A 19109-nucleotide genomic window follows, 5' to 3' on the forward strand; every position below is an offset into this window, starting at 1 on the left:
AGAATAGTGGCACAGTGAATGCTTTAACAAACAGCTGCATTTCTTTGTTAAATTCCAAAGGGATAATCTAGTTTTGTAGCTCTTCCCTCTTCTAAATTAGCGGTCCCTTTTCAGAAAACTAGGAATAGCATGTATTCCTTATCTAGCCTAAATAATCTCAGGCTCAAAGTAGTCAAGTTTCCCACATCCTCCAGGAGCCCTGAGGCTTTGGTCTAGCCTTTGCTCAGGGTTGATGCTCCCGAGCAGACTGCAGGCTAGCTCTCAGAGCACACCTGGCTCTACCTGGAGAGTTTTCTGTGAAAAGAAGGAAGCCAGAAACACCCATCTAGTTAATGGCCTGCTGAGAAATCTCATCACAGTTCAGGATCACAGACCAGCAAATAGTTCTGTATGGAGCACCGTGTCAGGTTCAGGCATGGTGCCCAGCACTTCTAGGACACGCCTCATTTTATCCAATGCATCAACCCTGAGGGTGGGATGAGGACCTTTGTTTTACAAAGGACAATAGAAAGCAGAAAGAGATGCCACCTGGTGAAGGGGCCACCCAAAGGGTGAGACTGAAGGTCTATCCCAACCCATGGATGGCCTGCCTGTTACATAGCTTCTCCCATCCCACTGGCCCCCACGTCAGCCACCTTGGGCATCTTTCATACGTTTTCCCTTTGTTGGCTTCTGCCTCCTAGCTATCCTATGACTTATGCAGAACCTGGGTTTAAGTTATTGAATTGCTTATGTCTTTCTAGGACATGTTAAAGTAAACATCAACCATTGGGCATTTTAAGTCGCACCATGGCCTTCCCATTCCTTCTCTACTCCAGGCTGCATCACAGGCCCAGGCACAGTGTTGGGCTTACCCAGGAATATGAACTGAGAAGCAGAGGAGGTTCTCTGAGGGCAGACCCCCACAGTGAGCCAGCCACATGACCACAGCAGGTTGCAGGAAGCACTCGGCAATCACGCATGCACACTGTCTACCCAAGGACTCAGAAAGCTACTGTCTTTTGGGCGGGAACATGTCTCAGACAGAGGCAGGGGCAGATCCACCACCTTTTCTTTTCCTTTTTTTAAATAGTTGGAACATGGCTATAACCAGTTGTATACATGTTCTCTCTTGCCAATTACATATTACAGAAATGTTGCTAAATAGCTCTACAGAGATCTCAGGTCAGGTAAACCCCAAATATTTACAGCCTAATGTTTTTCAAGAAAATTCTTACAAATATCTACTCTAGACTAGTGTTTCTTAAATTTTTCTACTTATGATACTATTTTGCTTGAGAGATTTTTATACAATCCTGACATATAAAAGAGGTATGTAAATAAAAAATTGCTGACAACAAATCATAGTTACTTCATTGTAATTCTTTGTAGATGTATTTTAGCATTTATTAAAGATGAAAGCAAATCTGTATACCAATGAGATGGACTTGCTTGTTTATTTTACAGGAAGAATTAAATCTTAGGGGTGTAGAGATGGCTCGGTAGCTAAGAGCACTGGTTGCTCTTTCCAGAGGACCTGGGTTCAGTTTCATGCATGCATATAATGGCTTACAATCACCTGTAACTCCAGTCCCAGGGTATCTGATAGCCTTCTGGTCTCTGTTGTCATCAAACATATATATGATATAGACGCAGACATAGGCAAAACACCTGTACACATAAAATACTTATGTAAAATTTTAAAAAGAGAATTAAATCTTGGCTGAATATATAAGACATTTTACAGAGTGGACATTTTGACTACAACTACAATTCCAGGACTGTCAACTCATGGAAATAAATATTCTGAGATAGCAGAAGCACACGTACGCCATTTCAGAAACTGCTGCAATATCTGTCCTAATCACAACCAAGCCCATTAACGGATTTTAAAGGAAACTCAGTCAGCAACTCAAACAATAGTTTTTAAAATAACCCATCCTGACACAACCCCACCCAGAGATACATGAATTTGGTTCTTACACGCTAAGCAATGAGAGTTGAAAACAACCATCTTTGTTTTCTGCAATTAAGCTATTATGTTCCTACAAGAGCAGAACACTTTATATGTACAGTTAAGAACACCCTGCAATTCATAACATATAATAATCTCAAATTTGAGCAAAGACACTTTGGGCAGCAGCATCTACGGGTGTTGCATGGTGTGACGGTGTGTGTAATGCTAAGTGCACACACTGAGTGTTCCGGACCAAGGTGGCAAGGATGCTGTGCACTGCAGACAGTACAGCACGATGCTAATGCTGCTGCAAACACTTCCAGTTGGGGTGGGTTTGATTCTGAGTTAGTTTTTGATCACTGTGTGTTTTGTTTTCCTGTCTCCCATCCCATATTCAGTAGTGTGACCCATATGTGGGCACGTCTCAGTATAAGAAGCAGCGCTCTAGGAAGTGTGTTTCCCATTCAGAACTCAGCTGGCCATTATAGGCAGTGTGGGCATCCTAGCAATGCTGCTGCTAGGGAGATGTGACTCAGGCCAGGCTCTGTCCCTGTTAACCAGTGAGTCTTTATCAAGGGGTCACTATTGTGTGACAGGCTCAGGGTTGGACTTCCTCTAATTAATACAAGCATAATCCACTTCCTGGTAGCATCAGGATATAGACAGCTTTAGTAGTGGTGAGACAGATGGCCTAAAGTTCTCTTCTGTCTGTAATGCAGTCCTGGATGCCTGACCTCCACCTTCTTTAAAAACTTGAAATCCTAAGGCTGAAACCAAGGGCTGAGAGCTCGCCCTTTCTTTCTGTTTCTCTGTTAAAAAGCACACAAATATTAGAGATGAAACGAATTCTGTGAAATTACTCATTAACTTTTGCAAGAAAGATCAACTTGCTGGAATTTTTTATAATTGCCAAATGTGCCCCAGGCTCTTTAATACGCCATCCTTAAGCTCTGTGAGGAGAATGAGAGGAAAGAAAAGGTACCACTGAGACATCAAGGGGAAACATGGGCAGCCAGAGACTTCCCTGTTTTCTCTTTCTTAAGGTTGGAAATTTAAACTGCAATCGGCATTAACTGGGTCACACACTAACCTGCTGCTGCTGAGAGAGGCCTGAGGGACAAGCCGACCTCCACCTTCCACTCAGGTTTCATTATCTACGCTCTGTCTTTGTGACTCCAACTCGGTATCAGGTGAATTAGGGGGAAACCAATTTCTGCATCCCTGGGATATGATGAAACTGATAATAATCCCCAGGCCGAGCAAAGAAGACTGCGGATAAGCAGCGCTGCTTCACATCTGGGCGCCTGTTCTGCCCTGATACCTGTTTATTTCCACCAGTTACTGACAGTGTTTCTGTTCCATACAAAGATGCTCCCCACCCCGTCACTGACTTCAAAAGTAGAAACAGGAAACATCCGTTTCTAGGGAAACCGGAGGTTGGAAGAGCTTCATCTTTTGGATCACAGAGCACATTCCTACACAAATGGTGGCCTATTGTATGGTGACAGCCCTTCCTCCTCATTTACCTCATCCCATTTACAAAAATTAATGCAACAATGGGAGATGATTGTTGATGCTCATTATTAAATCATTTATTCATCCCACACAATGATTCAGAATTATTCATTAAACTTACTGGAAGGAAGCAGGGTTTTATCTCCACAGTGGCTTGGGGAGGGATGTATTCTTTAAAAGGATATTTTATAACAACACAATTATTGTAATTAAAAGCTACCCTGATCATCTGATGAGCTTCTGACATATTTTTGAGCACTGGCATTTTAGCACAAGGAGAAAACTGAGACTGAAATAGTATTAGGAAATACTATTGCCGTGAGGACAAAAGCTAGAGGCAACATTAAATACCACCTGCCACTGTCACCCCAGCTTTATCACGGTCTTTAAGTTAATACATTTTACAAAATATCACTGACTGCCTGACTTTCCAAAACGGGTTCAAGTTCTCTTGCTGTGGCTTCAGCCACTGTCCACATTCTGCCTGGTCAAGTAGCAGCCCCTGCCCTGCCCCCGAGACACACATATACAGGGCTTGAAACATCTGTTTGTTCTGTGCCTGGTGGCCAGACTTAGCACGCAATGCAGACCCACAGTAGGAGGGGCTTCGAGCTCTCTAGTGTTACCTGAAGTAGATTTAGGTAAGGATCCTAAGGCTAGGGGCAAAGAAGGGCTGGGGGAGAAACGGATGCTGGGTGACCTAGATGAAAGGCAGGGAGGAAAGACAAAGGCTGCACACCTTACGATGTGGAAGGCACAGGACAGACAATATGAGATGGAGTCTTCTCCATTGCGCTTGTCACAGAGTGTGTCCTGGACACCATTGAGCTCTGTCAGCCGGCCATCGAGGGCTGGATGAGTTAAAAGACTTTCCTTCCTGCCCTGCACTCCATCCACATCACAGAGGCCTTCCTGTGAGCTGAGCCCTGAGTCATACCTAAAGGCAGGGCAGATGGGCCTTCAAGGAGCTGACAGTCTAGTGAGAGACTCAGCATGTCCAACTGACAAGAGCTGGATCAAGACAACGCTGACCAGGAACTGGAGGGGAGAAGAGCTTTATACCAAAAAGGTAGAAACCTGAGTTGGTCTCACAACCAGAGCAATAGGAAAGGACTTCTGGGAAGGGCAAGCTGAAGGAAGAGCTGGACCTTGTGCTGGGGTAGGAGAGTGTACGGAGGGTCTGGCTGGAGCTGATTCAATATGAAGGAAGCAGAAAAAGGCCCCAAATGAACACAGTCCTGCCAGGCAAGGAGGCCCTACTGGACCCAGAGCCCACAGGATGTAGGTCTAAAACCATCAAGAATGGAAAACACCACCAAGTTTCTCGCTTACAAACCAACTTTTGGATCATAATTTGGCTTCCCATTTAGTTCTGCCTAGGGACAGGGTTGGTCCTACCCAAAGGCACCAACCAGCTGAAGACATCAACCTTGACAGGATGGGGCCATGGGATTCACTTTAGAAGCACACACAGTCCTCAGGGGATGTGCTGACAAGAAACCCTGCTCCAGCTGTTGTGTCCACAGGCTCTGGGTAGTTTTACCACACTTCCTCCACAGGCACCCTGTTAGCACTGTGGGTCCTCTCAGCATCTGGACATTCTCACAGATGGTATGTGCTCTGTCCTGGGATGGGCAGCTCAGACCCTTGTGCCACTCGAGAATGCTGACAGCATGATGAACGACCAGCAGTTGGGAACTGAGTTTGCATCACTTATATGCATCCACGTGTGGTGGAAGAACTGGACATTCTCTGATGTAAAACGGTCTCTATGGTGGAGCAGATGCCATCCTGATATTAGCTCTGCTTCCTTGGCTTCAGAAGTGCGTTCCACACTAACTCAAGCATGGCCTGAGATATCAAAGGCCTTCAATAGGAGTTTCCCAACATCATCTCCACGGAACAGTTAGAGAATGTTTCTGATAACACAAGCTTTTTGTAAAATGCCCCAGAAGTACAGAAGAGCCTATTGGGTTTCATAGTGGACCATGAGTAAGAGAAGACCAGAAGTTGTTTTGTTGTTGTTGTTGTTTTGCTTAACAAATTTTGACTCTTGAGTGAGACCACTTCCAACTTCAACTCTTGCTCCTTCCTGCAGCAACTAAATGAAGCAATTCATTTCTTACAAGTGTGTGACACAAATAAACTGTGGAACAGTCTAAGAGGAAAACCAGGGACAGGACACACAGCCACTGTCATGGCTGGTGACTACTAATCACTGAGGTGAGCCATCTAGGACACTCCATTACTCAAGAGAGGGCCCCAGGAAAGGGAACTAAGGAGGAGAGAGGTGGCATGGGAGAGTACCAGGGAGTGGCCATCATAATCTAAGGCTGACCTTTAAAACAGGCATCTTCACTTTGCGATTGTATACATGTGATCACACAAATGTAGCTGCAAGTCTACATGACAGAGATGCTATGCATACACCTCCTCATCCTAATTCAGGAAGGAAGGAAGCATGGTGTACCCCTGAACAGGCGAACACATGAAGGTTTCAGGATCAATCTAATAAAGCCTCACGCCAAGGTTTCCTGTGTGATGCATGAGGACTATGATATGGTGCTTGGGTCTTAAGGCTTCTCTGTCCTTTCCTTGAGCCAGTTCATGCTTGCCACAGAAAGGAAGGAAGCTGTTATTAGCTCTTTCCATCTCCCAAGGTACATGTAATCACATTCCGAGCCCTTCTGCTAGGACCCCTGACCTCCAAGACTCCTATCCTCAGCTTTGGGCATCTACTCCAGGGGCTAGGCAGGTCAGGGGCCATCCTGATGCTTCCTAGGATCTCCACCCTTAGTCATCCTAGGGTAGACACTGAGGCAGGAAGGAATTGGCAGCTTGCCCACAGCTATATTACTAGTGAGTAAGATCAGAACCAGTCCCATCCAAGCCTTGTCCCCTCTTCACTTCGCCAGGTGGCAGAAGGAGGTTGACACACACATACCCCAGGCATTACCTGCTCTGGTGAGCTTGTCGGCCAGTTCCTTACGGACGGTCTTGGTGAGGTTGAAGTAGTCGTCGTCTTCATCAATACTCTGCAGGAATAGCGGGATATGCTGGAAGACAATGGCGTGCTGGCACTGTTTCTGCTCTGCAATGTTCAGCTGTTGGTCCAGCCAGTGATCCTGGGCCTGCTTCAGTGCAGGGCACCTGGAGGCATCGTACAAGAACTGGGAGTTGAGCACCAGGAACAGGACGCCCCCGACCCAAAAGCTGAAGTAGTCGTCTCCCCATGTCTGGCAGAACTCCTCCACAGTCTCGGCTGTGGGGGCGTTGCCCAAGTCATGGTTGCCGCTGACCATCACCAGTGGGATGTCCTGGTTGACGGCTTTCAGTACTCGCTGCAGGTCCCTGGTCTGTTCTTGCCGCCATGGAGTTCCTACAGAGTGAAGGGAATTATGAGAGCGCTGCAGGCCATTTACCTATATACTCACAAGAGACTAAGACAGAACAATTGAGAATACTGTTGCAGAAATGTCAAACAGATAAAGCATGTACCTGCCTACTCCTCAGAGTTTAGCACTTTCCTGCTCACTCCTGCAACCTGATGAGCTCACTGCTGCCTCGGGGTGCACCCAGTTATCCCTGCTCTATGTCTGTGTGGACCTGGTTTTGAACAAGGGCTGCACACAGTTATCTATTTGGCCTCACAGAATCCATCAGTACCTTTAGAGGAGAAAACCCCTGAATCTAGTGACTAGTGTGCCAGGGCCCAGCACAGGAAGAGGTGTTCCCTATATCTTCAGCAGTTCAATGAGGCACATACAGGCTCAGCATCACAGTGCTCGGCACATCCCCCTTCCCACTGCGGCATACAGGACTAAGAATGGAAATGATTATTTGGATAGAGAGTTGGAGAAATGTGTGGGCAAGTAGCACCCTCTTCTTTTTCCATATTGCTGGCTTCTGCACTTCCTGTAATAATGTATTAAAGCTTTAATAAGTGCATTTTAAAATGACCAATTCAATTCCACATCTGTTCTTCACAGCCTTTCTGTGCAAATTTATTCAGCAAATATTTATTGAGCATCGACTATGTGTGAAGCATCAATTTAGTGACAGGAATAGGCATAAATCCCTTCCTCTACACTTGGGAGTTGGACCATGTGTGCAGCCCACCTGCCGCCATGAGGAAAGTAGGATGAAGGTGCAACTCCAGTGGCAGAAGTGGCACAAGGATGATGGAAAGGAGCAGCCCACTTCCCTGGATAGACATGATGGGACCCACAGCAAAGGGATTAAAGCTGACACTTCACAGAGCTGGAGGGGCAGGTCTGAGTGTCCCCTGACAAATGACGGGTAACTCTGAGGTAATCCTGCTGTGCCCATAACAGGAGTTGGGATTATACACAAATCGAAATATCTGCATGTCACCAAAACTGCACACTGAAATATCAATTAGGAAATAAACCTTAGAGAATGCCAAGAAGAGTCCACATGAAGCAGCTGAGCTAAGAAAGGCAGAGATGCAGAGACAAAGGACTTCAGATGTAAAGCAGCAAACATGATGTGGGAACCGGGGAGAACCCAGGACAGAAATCAGGAAACTCAGAGCTGCAGAAATGCCGGCTGCACAGATCACAGTTTAAAGGGGCTTCCCTCCCTCACTGCTCAGGAGGTCCCAGGTGACCGCCTCATCCTTGATGCTGTGGCTCAGATCACCTAAGTGGCCACTCTTTCCTCATGGCCTGATGAGGTTTACCAGATCTGAGGGGCTCAGGTAAGCGTCCACAGTGATGGGATATCCGTCTGTCTCGCTTCCTATCCCTGCTTTCATACTATTCACTGTTAGCTGCACTGTTGCTGTGTAAGGTCAGAATCTCAGTGTGTCACTGAAATGTTTTCTTCATGTGTGAGACCCTAATGAAATACATAAAAGCCAGAAATGCAACTCTCCTGAGAAGATACTGTATTAGTCAGCGTTCAATTGCTGTGAAGAGGCACCACCACCACAGAAACTCTTATACAAGAAAGCATTGAATTGGGATTGGCTTATAGTTTCAGAGGTTTAGTTTATTAACATCATGGAAGGCAGCATAGTGGTAGGCAGACACACACAATGGTGCTGGAGAGTGACTGAGAGTTCTACATCTAGATTTGCAGGCAGCAGGTAGAGAGAGAAAGACAGAGAGAGAGAGAGAGAGAGAGAGAGAGAGAGAGAGAGAGAGAGAGAGAGAGAGAGAGAGAAAAACAGAGACTGTGCATGGCTTGTGCACCCGGGAGCTAAGGCTGTTCCACAGCCCTCTGTACACAGGTCCCACCAGGAGAGAGCTGGTCTCCCAGGAGTGCTCTCACCCAGGCCCAGAGGTGAGAACTTCATTTTCTCTCCTGTAACTGTCCAAAATAGGACCTTCCAGGAGTGCACAGGGCACAGGAACAATGGAATAGCTGGGTCAGGATCCTTCCAGTACCCATCTGCACCCAGGACCTGCAGCTATTCCATAGCCCTCTGGACATAGGTCCCTCCAGGAGAGAGCTGGTCTCCCAGGAGTGCAGACAGGCTTACTGGCCCACAGGAGGGACAAGCTCCAGCCAGAGACAGCAAGACCAACTAACATCAGAGATAACCAGATGGTGAAAGGCAAACGCAAGAACCTTACCAATAGAACCAAGGCTACTTGGCAATATCAGAATCCAGTTCTCCTACTATAGCAAATGCTGGATACCCCAACACACCCGAAAAGAAAGATCGGATCTAAAATCACATCTCATGATGCTGATAGGGGACTTTAAGAAGAACATAAACAACTCCCTTAAAGAAATACAGAGCCAGGAGGTGGTGGCGCATGCCTTTGATCCCAGTACTTGGGAGGCAGAGGCAGGCAGATTTCTGAGTTCAATGCCAGCCTGGTCTACAGAGTGAGTTCCAGGACAGCCAGGGCTATACAGAAAAACCCTGTCTCAAAAAAACAAAAACAAAAACAAACAACAAAGAAAAAAGAAATACAGAAGAACTCAGGTAAACAGTTTGAATCCCTTAAAGAGGAAACACAAAAATCCCTTAAAGAATTAGAGGAAAACACAAGCAAACAGGTGAAGGAATCGAACAAAACCATCCAGATGTGCTGTCAAGTTGCTAGTGTATGCTCTCTCTAGTTTCTTTTTGGAGGCACTCAGAGCTATGAATTTTCCTCTTACCACTGCTTTCATTATGTTCCATAAGTTTGGGTATGTTGTGGCTTCATTAAATAATAATATTATTATTAATTATTATTATTATAAAATATTATAAAATATTTTATAAACACAGCACATACACACACACTTTGGCATATGTCATTGGATATGTTACATGGTTTAACTTTATTTATTTATTTATTTATTTATTTATTTATTTATTTATTATATGTAAGTACACTGTAGCTGTCTTCAGACACTCCAGAAGAGGGTGCCAGATCTCGTTACAGAGGGTTGTGAGCCACCATGTGGTTGCTGGGATTTGAACTCTGGACCTTTGGAAGAGCAGTCGGGTGCTCTTACCCACTGAGCCATCTCGCCAGCCCGGTTTAACTATTTTGATCATAACAATTTATGCTATTGTGAGTACAGATGTGAACATAGCTATTAAGACCCTGATTTTGAACAGACCTTGGGCACAAACCAGTCCCACAACACCCAGAGGAAGCTCCACTCCCAGGGGCTCTAACATGCCCAGGATCATAGGATCACAGGAGCTTGTCCACACCAGGATCTCAGGGTGCCAAAGGCAGATTGACTTCCAGGAGCTCTGACACACCCAGGATCTCAGGATCACAGAATCACATAATTATTATTATTATTATTATTATTATTATTATTATTGAGTAGAGTGTTGTTGAGCTTCTTCATGTATTGGTCTTTCTATTGTTTTTGTTGTTATTGAAGACCAACCTTAATTCATAGTGATCTGATAGGATGCATGGGATAATTTCAACCTTTTTGCATCTGTTGAGGCCGGTTTTGTGACTGATTATATGGTCACTTTTGGAGAAGGTGCCGTGAGGTACTGAGAAGAAGATATATTCCTTTGTTTTAGGATGAAATGTTCTGTAGATATCTGTTAAATCAATTTGGATCATAACTTCTCTAGTTTCACTGTGTCTCTGTTTAATTTCTGTTTCCATGATCTGTGCATTCCTGAGAGTGGGGTGTTAAGTTTCCCACTGTTATTGTGTGAGGTGCAATGTGTGCTTTGTGCTTTAGTAGTTTCTTTTATGAATGTGGGTGCCCTTGCATTTGGATCATAGGTGTTCAAAATTGAAAGTTCTTCTTGGTCTATTTTTCCTTTGATGAATATGAAGTGTCCTCCCTTATCTTTTTTTTGATAACTTTTGACTGAAAGTTGATTTTATTCCATATTAGAATGGCTACTCCAGCTTGTTTCTTGGGACCATTTGCTTGGAAAATTGGTTTTCAGCCTTTTACTCTGAGGTAGTGTCTGTCTTTGTCCCTGAGGTGCATTTCCTGTATGCAGCAAAATGCTGGGTCCTGTTTACATATCAAGTCAGTTAGTCTCTGTCTTTTTATTGGGGAATTGAATCCATTAATGTTAAGAGAGATTAAGGAATAGTGATTGTTGCTTCCCTATTATTTTTGTTGCTAGAAGTGGAATTATGTTTGTGTGGTTATCTTCTTTTGGGTTTGTTGGAAGATTACTTTCTTGCTTTTTCTAGGGTGCAGTTTCCTTCCTTGTGTTGGTATTTTCTATCTATTATCCTTGGTAGGGCTGGATTTGTGGAAAGATATTGTGTAAATTTGTTTTTGTCATGGAGTATCTTGGTTTATCTATCTATGGTAATTGAGAATTTTGCTGGATATAGTATCCTGGACTGGCATTTGTGTTCTCTTAGGGTCTGTATGACATCTGCCCAGGTTCTTCTGGCTTTTATAGTTTCTGGCGAAAAGTCTGGTGTAATTCTGATAGGTCTGCCTATATATGTTACTTGACCTTTTTCCCTTACTGCTTTTAATATTCTCTATTTAGTGCATTTGATGTTTTGATTATTATGTGGCAGGAGGAATTTCTTTTCTGGTCCAGTCTATTTGGAGTTCTGTAGGCTTCTTGTAAGTTGATGAGCATCTCTTTCTTTAGGTTAGGGGAGTTTTCTTCTATAATTTTGTTGAAGATATTTACTGGCCCTTTAAGTTGGGAATCTTTGCTCTCTTCTATATCTATTATCCTTAGGTTTGGCCTTCTCATTGTGTCCTAGACTTCCTGGAAGTTTTGGGCTAGGAGTTTTTGCTTTTTGCATTTTCTTTGACTGTTGTGTCAATGTTTTCTATGGTATCTTTGGCACCTGAGATTCTCTCTTCCATCTCTTGTATTCTGGTGGTGATGCTTGCATCTATGACCCTTGATCTCTTTACTAGGTTTTCTAACTCCAGGTTTGTCTCCCTTTGTGATTTCTTTATTGTTTCTATTTCCATTTATAGATGTTGGATGGTTTTGTTCATTTCCTTTGCCTGATCGATTGTGTTTTTCTGTGATTCTTTAAGGGATTTTTGTGTTTCATCTTTAAGGGCTTCTAGCTGTTTACCTGTGTTCTTCTGTATTTCTTTAAGGGAGCTATTTTTGTCCTTCTTAACATCCTCTATCATCATCATGAGAAGTGATTTTAGATCCGTATCTTACTTTTCCGGTGTGATGGTGTATCCAGGACTTGCTATGGTGGGAGAATTGGGTTCTGATGATGTCAAGTAATCTTGGTTTCTGTTGTTTATGTTTTTATGCTTCTCTCCTGCCATCTGGTTATCTCTAGGATACCTGCCCTTACTATATCTGACTATATCTATCCTTCCTGTGATCCTGGTTGTGTCAGATCTTCTCAGAATCGAGCTGTCTCTGTGATCCCGAGATTCTGTGATTCTGTGATTCTGTGATCCTGTGATCCTGAGATCCTGGGTGTGTCAGAGCTCCTGGAAGTCAATCTGCCTTTGGCACCCTGAGATCCTGGTGTGGACAAGCTCCTGTGATCCTATGATCCTGGGCATGTTAGAGCCCTTGGGAGTGGAGCTTCCTCTGGGTGTTGTGGGACTGGTTTGTGCCCAAGGTCTGCTCAAAATCAGGGTCTTAATAGCTATGTTCACATCTGTACTCACAATAGCATAAATTGTTATGATCAAAATAGTTAAGCCATGTAACAAATATCCAATGATATATATCAAAGTGTGTGTGTATGTGCTGTGTGTTTATAAAATATTTTATAAAATAAAATATTGGGTCTTGAAAAGGAAGGACATTCTGGTATGCTATAACATGGCTGGACTTCTACGACATTATGCTGAGTGAAGTGAGCTGGTCAGGAAAGGCAGATGTTACATAACTGTACTTACATGAAGCACAGAGTGGTCAGACAGAGACAGAAACTACAAAAGTAGCCACCGCAGTCTGCAGGCAGGGTTCAGAGAAGGGAACTGTTTACTAGGAGGAGAGCTTCAGTCTTCCAAGGGAAAAGGATTTATGGGGTGGATGGAGTTACAGGTGCATAGCAGTACGGGTGGGGAACCCGGCACCAATGAACTGTACACACGACACCTTCCAGCGGAAGGTTGACAGTGGTGGATGCAGGAGCTTAGAGTTCATGGCCGGTGGGGCTGGATACAGCCATGGTTATCACCAGACTCTAGTGCTTACAGCTTTACACCACTGCCCTTTGGGCTAGCATTTCAGGAAGGAGCAGGCAAGGTCCCTGGACTCAGAGAACTCAAGCTACATTCTGAGGGACACAGGATCCTCTGAGCTTTGGGTTTCTAGTTAGGTCCTACTACTCCATCTTGCTTTCATAGGAAAGTATCTAACATGCAGATCGTGCTCAGCTTCCTCCCTGTCCATTGAGAAGGCAGGTTTGATGTCACCTCGGCTTTCCTTGGTATTTCCCTTATGCTCAGGGAGCTTGGCTGAGCCTTGACACAATGTTGCTGCCTTGAGCCAGGTAGGGAAATTATAGCACAGGGATAGCTAACACACCAGAAACAGGACCTTCCGGCCAAAGTCCTAAGAGGTGGGAATGGTGTCAGCAATGCTCCTTCTTCTGTGGAGGCTGGACACAGAATAGTCACGTCGGGCACCAACTCAACAGTGAAAACCATAGCTTGACCTTCAAACTTCTCCCAAGGGATCACTAGGAAATATCAACTCAAACTTTCAATAAGAGACCAGAAAGATGCCCGCCTGAAGCAGCACACACAAGAGCATACAGCAAAGCTTGCTCACTGTGATGTTAGCAAAGACCTCAAATTCGAACAGTGGTGTGTCCTTTAGCAGTGATAAGAAGAGAGAAAGTTCAAACCAAGCCAAAAAAACACAACTCACTCAAGCTCTACTCTGACACTTTTGGGAAATGTTACCTTGGGCGGGGCCAGGACAAACTGCAAATGGAAGGAGCTAATAGAAATGACACAATTTTGTTGAAGATAAATCATGGAGGGTATCAAGAGATAAAGTGTCTAGAAAAATCCCGACAAAGCTGTTAGAGCGAATTATCCATGGGTGGGCGAGAGGGACAGGAACACTGCAGTCTCTCCCTATACTCACCATACCCCGGATGTCACATGAGCATAAATTACTTTCATAATAAGAAAAATAATCAAGACACCTAAGAACTAACAAATGTGCTGAAATTAGCTCTCGTTAGGTAAACAAGTATAAATATAATTTTAACAGGAACAGACAAAGTAAATGCCAAGGCCAACAACACGCATTTCTAGCTCTTTATTCTCAGGGAAACAGAAACAGGAGAGGCAAAAATGACAGAAAGGTGCTTCAGAAACATAAAACGACGCAACACAACACCATGAGTAACATCAATTAAAAATGTGAAACAAGATTGTTCTCGGAACAAATTGTATTCTTTCTCGACAATGGCATTACCATAAAAAGCATTCTTTTGTATGCCAGATGACTTCCAAGGTCAAGACCTAGGGGCTGAAGATGTGGCTCAGTGGTACAGAAAGGCTGCACTCAGCCCTGGGCTCCATCCAGCTCCCAGGCATCTGAAGGGAAGGCGATGCTGAGGAAGGAGCACTAACCTCAGTTTCAAATATCTGGCTTAGTGCTCCTGTCCGGCAGGAGATGACTGTTACTTTATTTTCACTATTATTCATTCTAATAACCATGAATCCCTTACGAAGCCTAAAAGTGTACTTGGCTTCTGCTAACTCTCTACGGTGTGCTACAGCTGACTTCCTCCTGTGAACCACACTTCCAAGTTTCATCTGCCGTAGCCTCCATTGGTACACTTGCTGTTTGACAGTATGGTGCTGTAAGGGTGGACTGAATTCCACTTATCCATTTGCCATATGATAGGTGTCCTGGTTGGGCTGTTTCTTCCTTTTAGCTACTGGAAACAGGGTTGCTGTAAATAGCCTCACATATACCTTCTCTGTGGATGCATCATTTCTCTGGAGCACACACCTAGGAGATTGAACCATGAGGTCACACTAACTGCATGCTTCCTTGTTTAAGGAACCAACTGATGGCTTTACAAAGTCCCCCTTTCCCATCCCTCCCGACATATGAGGATTCCAGTGACTGACTCAATACTCCCAGTAGCTCCTGTTATTCCTCAACTTCAGATTACAGTCATCCCATATCTTCTCACGATGTACTGACGCCCAACCATCAAATTATCTTTGTTGTTATTTCATAATTATAATTTTGTAACAGTTATGAATCATAGGTAATGTAAATATCTGATGTTCAATTTCCAATACCAAGGATCTCCCAGCTTTGGAAAGGTAAGCTACGCTAAGCTATTTTCCAGTCATCAGGCTAGTGAAAATGGCAATTAAGTACTCACAGAGTACTAAGTTTTGAGGCTGGGAAGGAAGGCTTGCTTAGGCTTGGGGATGGTGAGGGCTGAAGAGAGCCCCAGCTTTCAGCACTGCCTCAGGTCCACATGGCCTCTCACCTGGTGTTCTCCACAGCTCATGTCTCCCTATCCTACCTACCACTCTTCAAAGATTCCTCCGTCCTGAAGCAGCTGTGTGACTTTGTTTTGTTTGTTTGTTTTTCGAGACAGGGTTTCTCTGTATAGCCCTGGATGTCTTGGAACTCACTTTGTAGACCAGGCTGGCCTCAAACTCAGAAATTCGCCTGCCTCTGCCTCCCAAGTGCTGGGACTAAAGGCGTGCGCCACCATCGCCCAGCCTGCTTTGAAATCCCAAATCTAACCAGTAGCCAGAGAGCAAAATAGAAATGGTGGGTCCACTGTACAGTGGGCCAAGTGAGGCACCCTGGCGTGGGTGAGACTGTGAGAGAAAACTTCCTCTGCTTTGCCTGAGCCTCTGTGACTTGTATTTTGAACATGGCTGACACAGCACAGTGACTATGCTCCTCGTTTGGAACTGTAGGGTTCACTCCCATGCAGAGGCTGAAGGTGACACAGACTTTAGAAAGTAAAACCCAACCAACAACTGCACCTGCAATGCCTTCAGGATGCCCAGTGCTGGGCAGAGGTACAGAGATCGCAAGAATGAAGCAGCTCTACTGTCTTTGTTTCCCTGGCCAGGCATCTGCTACAGCATTTAAGGGAGTTGTGGAGAGGGGCTGGCAACGAGGTGACTTCATGTTTCTCAGCTAGGAGGTAAAGCTGGGTCAGGGCTGCTGCACTAAATGGTGCAGGAAGGACCAGGAGCAAAGGAGCCCACCTGAGTATGTGGAAGTGTCATGCTGTCTGGAGACACTCAGAAGAAGACAGAGTGATGGTCAATCTTGCCTGAGTCTGAGCCATAATGCCCTTGAAAAAGAATTACCCATGTCTACTCTAGAACTAACCTTGGGCTGCTCTCAGTGTGAACACACAAGGGGTACTTGGTACACTGACACTACTCCAAGTTGGCACCCAGAGGTGAGAAAGATGGCCTCCCACTGCTTTCCCCAAAACAGGATGGATCTACGCTCCCCCCCGCTACAGTATAACCTTAGCTTGCCATGCACACAACTGGATTTATGTTCATTATACACATGTTAGTTGGAAGGTATCGCAAGTATATATGATCTTACAATGATAAAGTCCTGTGTGGAAAACCCTGGCAATGAACTCTGGGTTTCCTGAGGAGTCTAAGTATCACACTTGTGATTTACTGAGAACCAGGGGGCTTATTCCATTTCTAAGAACACAGGTATCCATATTGCAGCCAGGATTTTTTCTTCTTCTTCTTCTTCAGATAAGGGCTGATTTTCTGAGGGGAAAAACATTACTGTGCTGAGGTACAGGGGCTCTCGGCCAGAGGTGCATGCATACACCGCCCAAAGGTAGTGCTTATACCCACTAAGCAGAGACCATCACAGTCATAACACGTTGTCTTCCCTCTGAGGGTAAAAGAGTAAAGAAGCTGCTAAAAATGACTGAAGACTATGACTCTCTCACAGGAAAGACAGAACAAGAAGCAAGCAGCCAGCTCTTGTGATAGCCCGCAGACAGGACAAAATGCCACTAGGAAACTGCCATTTAAAATACAAACCAGGGGCTGGGAATACAAACCAGGTCAGCAAAGTGCTTACCTTGGAGTCCCAGGATCCAAGCCTGATCACCAGAACCCATGTAAGAAAGACCAACGTCTGGCTGTGCTTGTAAACCTAGCACTGGGGAGGCTGAGGCAAGGAGACCCCCCTCCCCCAGGACTCCCTGGCCTATTATATTTTGAGAGCTCCGGGACAACTTGAGAAGACTCTGAAAAAAAAAAAAAAAAACCATGCATGGCTTCTGAGAACAACAACTGAGTTTGTCCTCTGGGCTCTATATGCATGCACACACATGTACAACCATATACACAAGCACCTACATACATCTAGATGTGAGCACATGCACACATACATATATGAAAGCAATACATTTCTGAGACCTTCACAATATCTTCTCTTCCCTATGGAGGTTGCTTAAATAATACATTGCAAACGGGTTCCATGCAGGTTATGAATCCATTTACCATTTCACTAACAAGAACAAGCAAACTAATGTTCTCTGTGGCAAATGGACAAGACAGGATGTCACTTAGTCAAAGAAAATAAGACCTTTATAATCCCCGTTCCCTGGAGGCACAAGGATTCAGGAGAACTGATCATGATATACTCAACTACTCCTGGAAACAATTTTAATTAAATAACAGGACAACCTCAGTAAACAGAGAGAGGAACATGATTCAGGGGGAGTTTTCCTACTCGATACAAGCTACAATGAAGGGAACAGAACCATCGGTAAAGCCTTCAGGTAAGCAGACTCCAAGCGGTTCCTTGGAAACTCAATGCTCTGTCCAGCTGGGCCAAAGGCAGGGCAGTCAGAGGAGTGGTATGGCAGTTCATGGGGAAGCATTGTCAGGCGGTGCCACTGCTGCCACCCACTGCCTAGTCCTGGCCCCACACCTAGCTGCTTTGTGCCCCAGCTTCCAGGAGCTTTTTTATGAGTGGGATTTTAGACACCCAGGTAGTGCTGTACAAGCAGAGCGATGCTCCAGCAGCACCTGGCTTTGTACAGTGATGGTGCTTAAGTCGATATGTACATGTGTGTGCATATGTACCGTGTACAAGGGGCTTCACCCTATCTTGGAGATGGTTCTCCTCAAAATGAATGACAGCCCAGCCTTAGGCTGACAATGGCAACTCATCTCCTGGCTTGTTGCAATGGTGAGCTCACAGTGGCAGGGCATCCTAGGTACTGATTGGACCGCATCCCCTCATCTCTCCAGTTGAGGCTTGGCCCCCCAGAACTTTAGGATGCGATGTATTTAAAGACAGTCTATGAGAGGTGATGAGAGTAAATGAATCTGTTGTAATGGGCCTCAATCTACTGAGACCTGCTGCTAGGGAGTTTAAGACACAGGGACACAAGCCAAGAGAGGTTTTGGAAGGAACTGAGCCTACAAAACCTTAGAAATTAAATTTCTGCTGCTGAGAATAAGAAGTCTGTAGTCCTTGTTAACAAAGTGTTACAGTTTATGAACACATCTCCCATAGGGCAGGACAGCGGAGTGTGGACTCAACAGCAGACTTTCCATGTCCTAAACCTGGGAGAAACATTTGGAAACTCCAGGTAGCAAAGCAGCATGGGGCAGGTGACAGGCTTCATCTCCCCTTGATGGCTTCTGCCCATGCCTCATCCACCATACTCAGCCCTTCTGAGAAAGCCACTCCACCCACCTAGCCACCAAGAGCAGTCTCTGAGTGCCACACCACCTCTAGATCCTTCCTCTCATGAATGCCCTATTAGAATCTGTATGCTGTCTAAATTTCTCTAGCCATAAAATAGAGAATCTGTGTCTGCCTTCAAATAATAGAGGAAAAACAAGTTATGATTTGTTGTATTCAAGGCTAGATGCTTTGAGGATCCTGAGACCAGCAGGATAGCCTCTCACCAAGACAAGTCAGAGCACAGAGTACATGCCCAAGGTATCCTGGAGAGAATCATGGCTTTGCTGGCTGTTCTATAGCACAGGAGGGACAGATAAGCTGAGTGCACAAGGAACTGAAGTAGAGAACAAATGAGAGCTCACGGGGGAGGGTCTGAGTGGTCCAAAGTCAGCCATCTCTAGGGCATCTTCAGTGAGCATGCCTATGCCTTGTGTGTCTGTTGGCAAAGTCCCAAAGCTTTGAACAGAGAAGGAGCCCATGACTTCTTTGTCATCTCTGCTGGGTCTGCCCAGCATCTCTGCACAGGAAAAAACACCAGGGGAGTCTGGAGGT

General features: G+C 45.0%; 1 protein-coding gene across 3 annotated transcripts in view; it reads right to left on the bottom strand.

Moving 5' to 3' along the window:
* Positions 1-19109, bottom strand: part of Cpped1 (calcineurin like phosphoesterase domain containing 1) — a 103404-nt gene that overhangs the window by 17938 nt on the left and 66357 nt on the right. For 2 of the 3 annotated variants that reach the window (XM_085832110.1, XM_021185343.3), the window contains one exon: positions 6408-6830. The exons of the other annotated variant lie outside the window; for it this stretch is intronic. In XM_085832110.1, coding sequence (XP_085688236.1) covers positions 6408-6830 — 423 coding nt within the window. The remainder of the gene's footprint in view (positions 1-6407; positions 6831-19109) is intronic. 3 annotated transcript variants of the gene reach the window in all.

This window comes from Mus caroli, unplaced genomic scaffold (assembly GCF_978045245.1).
Source record: "Mus caroli unplaced genomic scaffold, Mus_caroli_1 scaffold_17, whole genome shotgun sequence".
Classification (NCBI taxonomy): domain Eukaryota; kingdom Metazoa; phylum Chordata; class Mammalia; order Rodentia; family Muridae; genus Mus; species Mus caroli.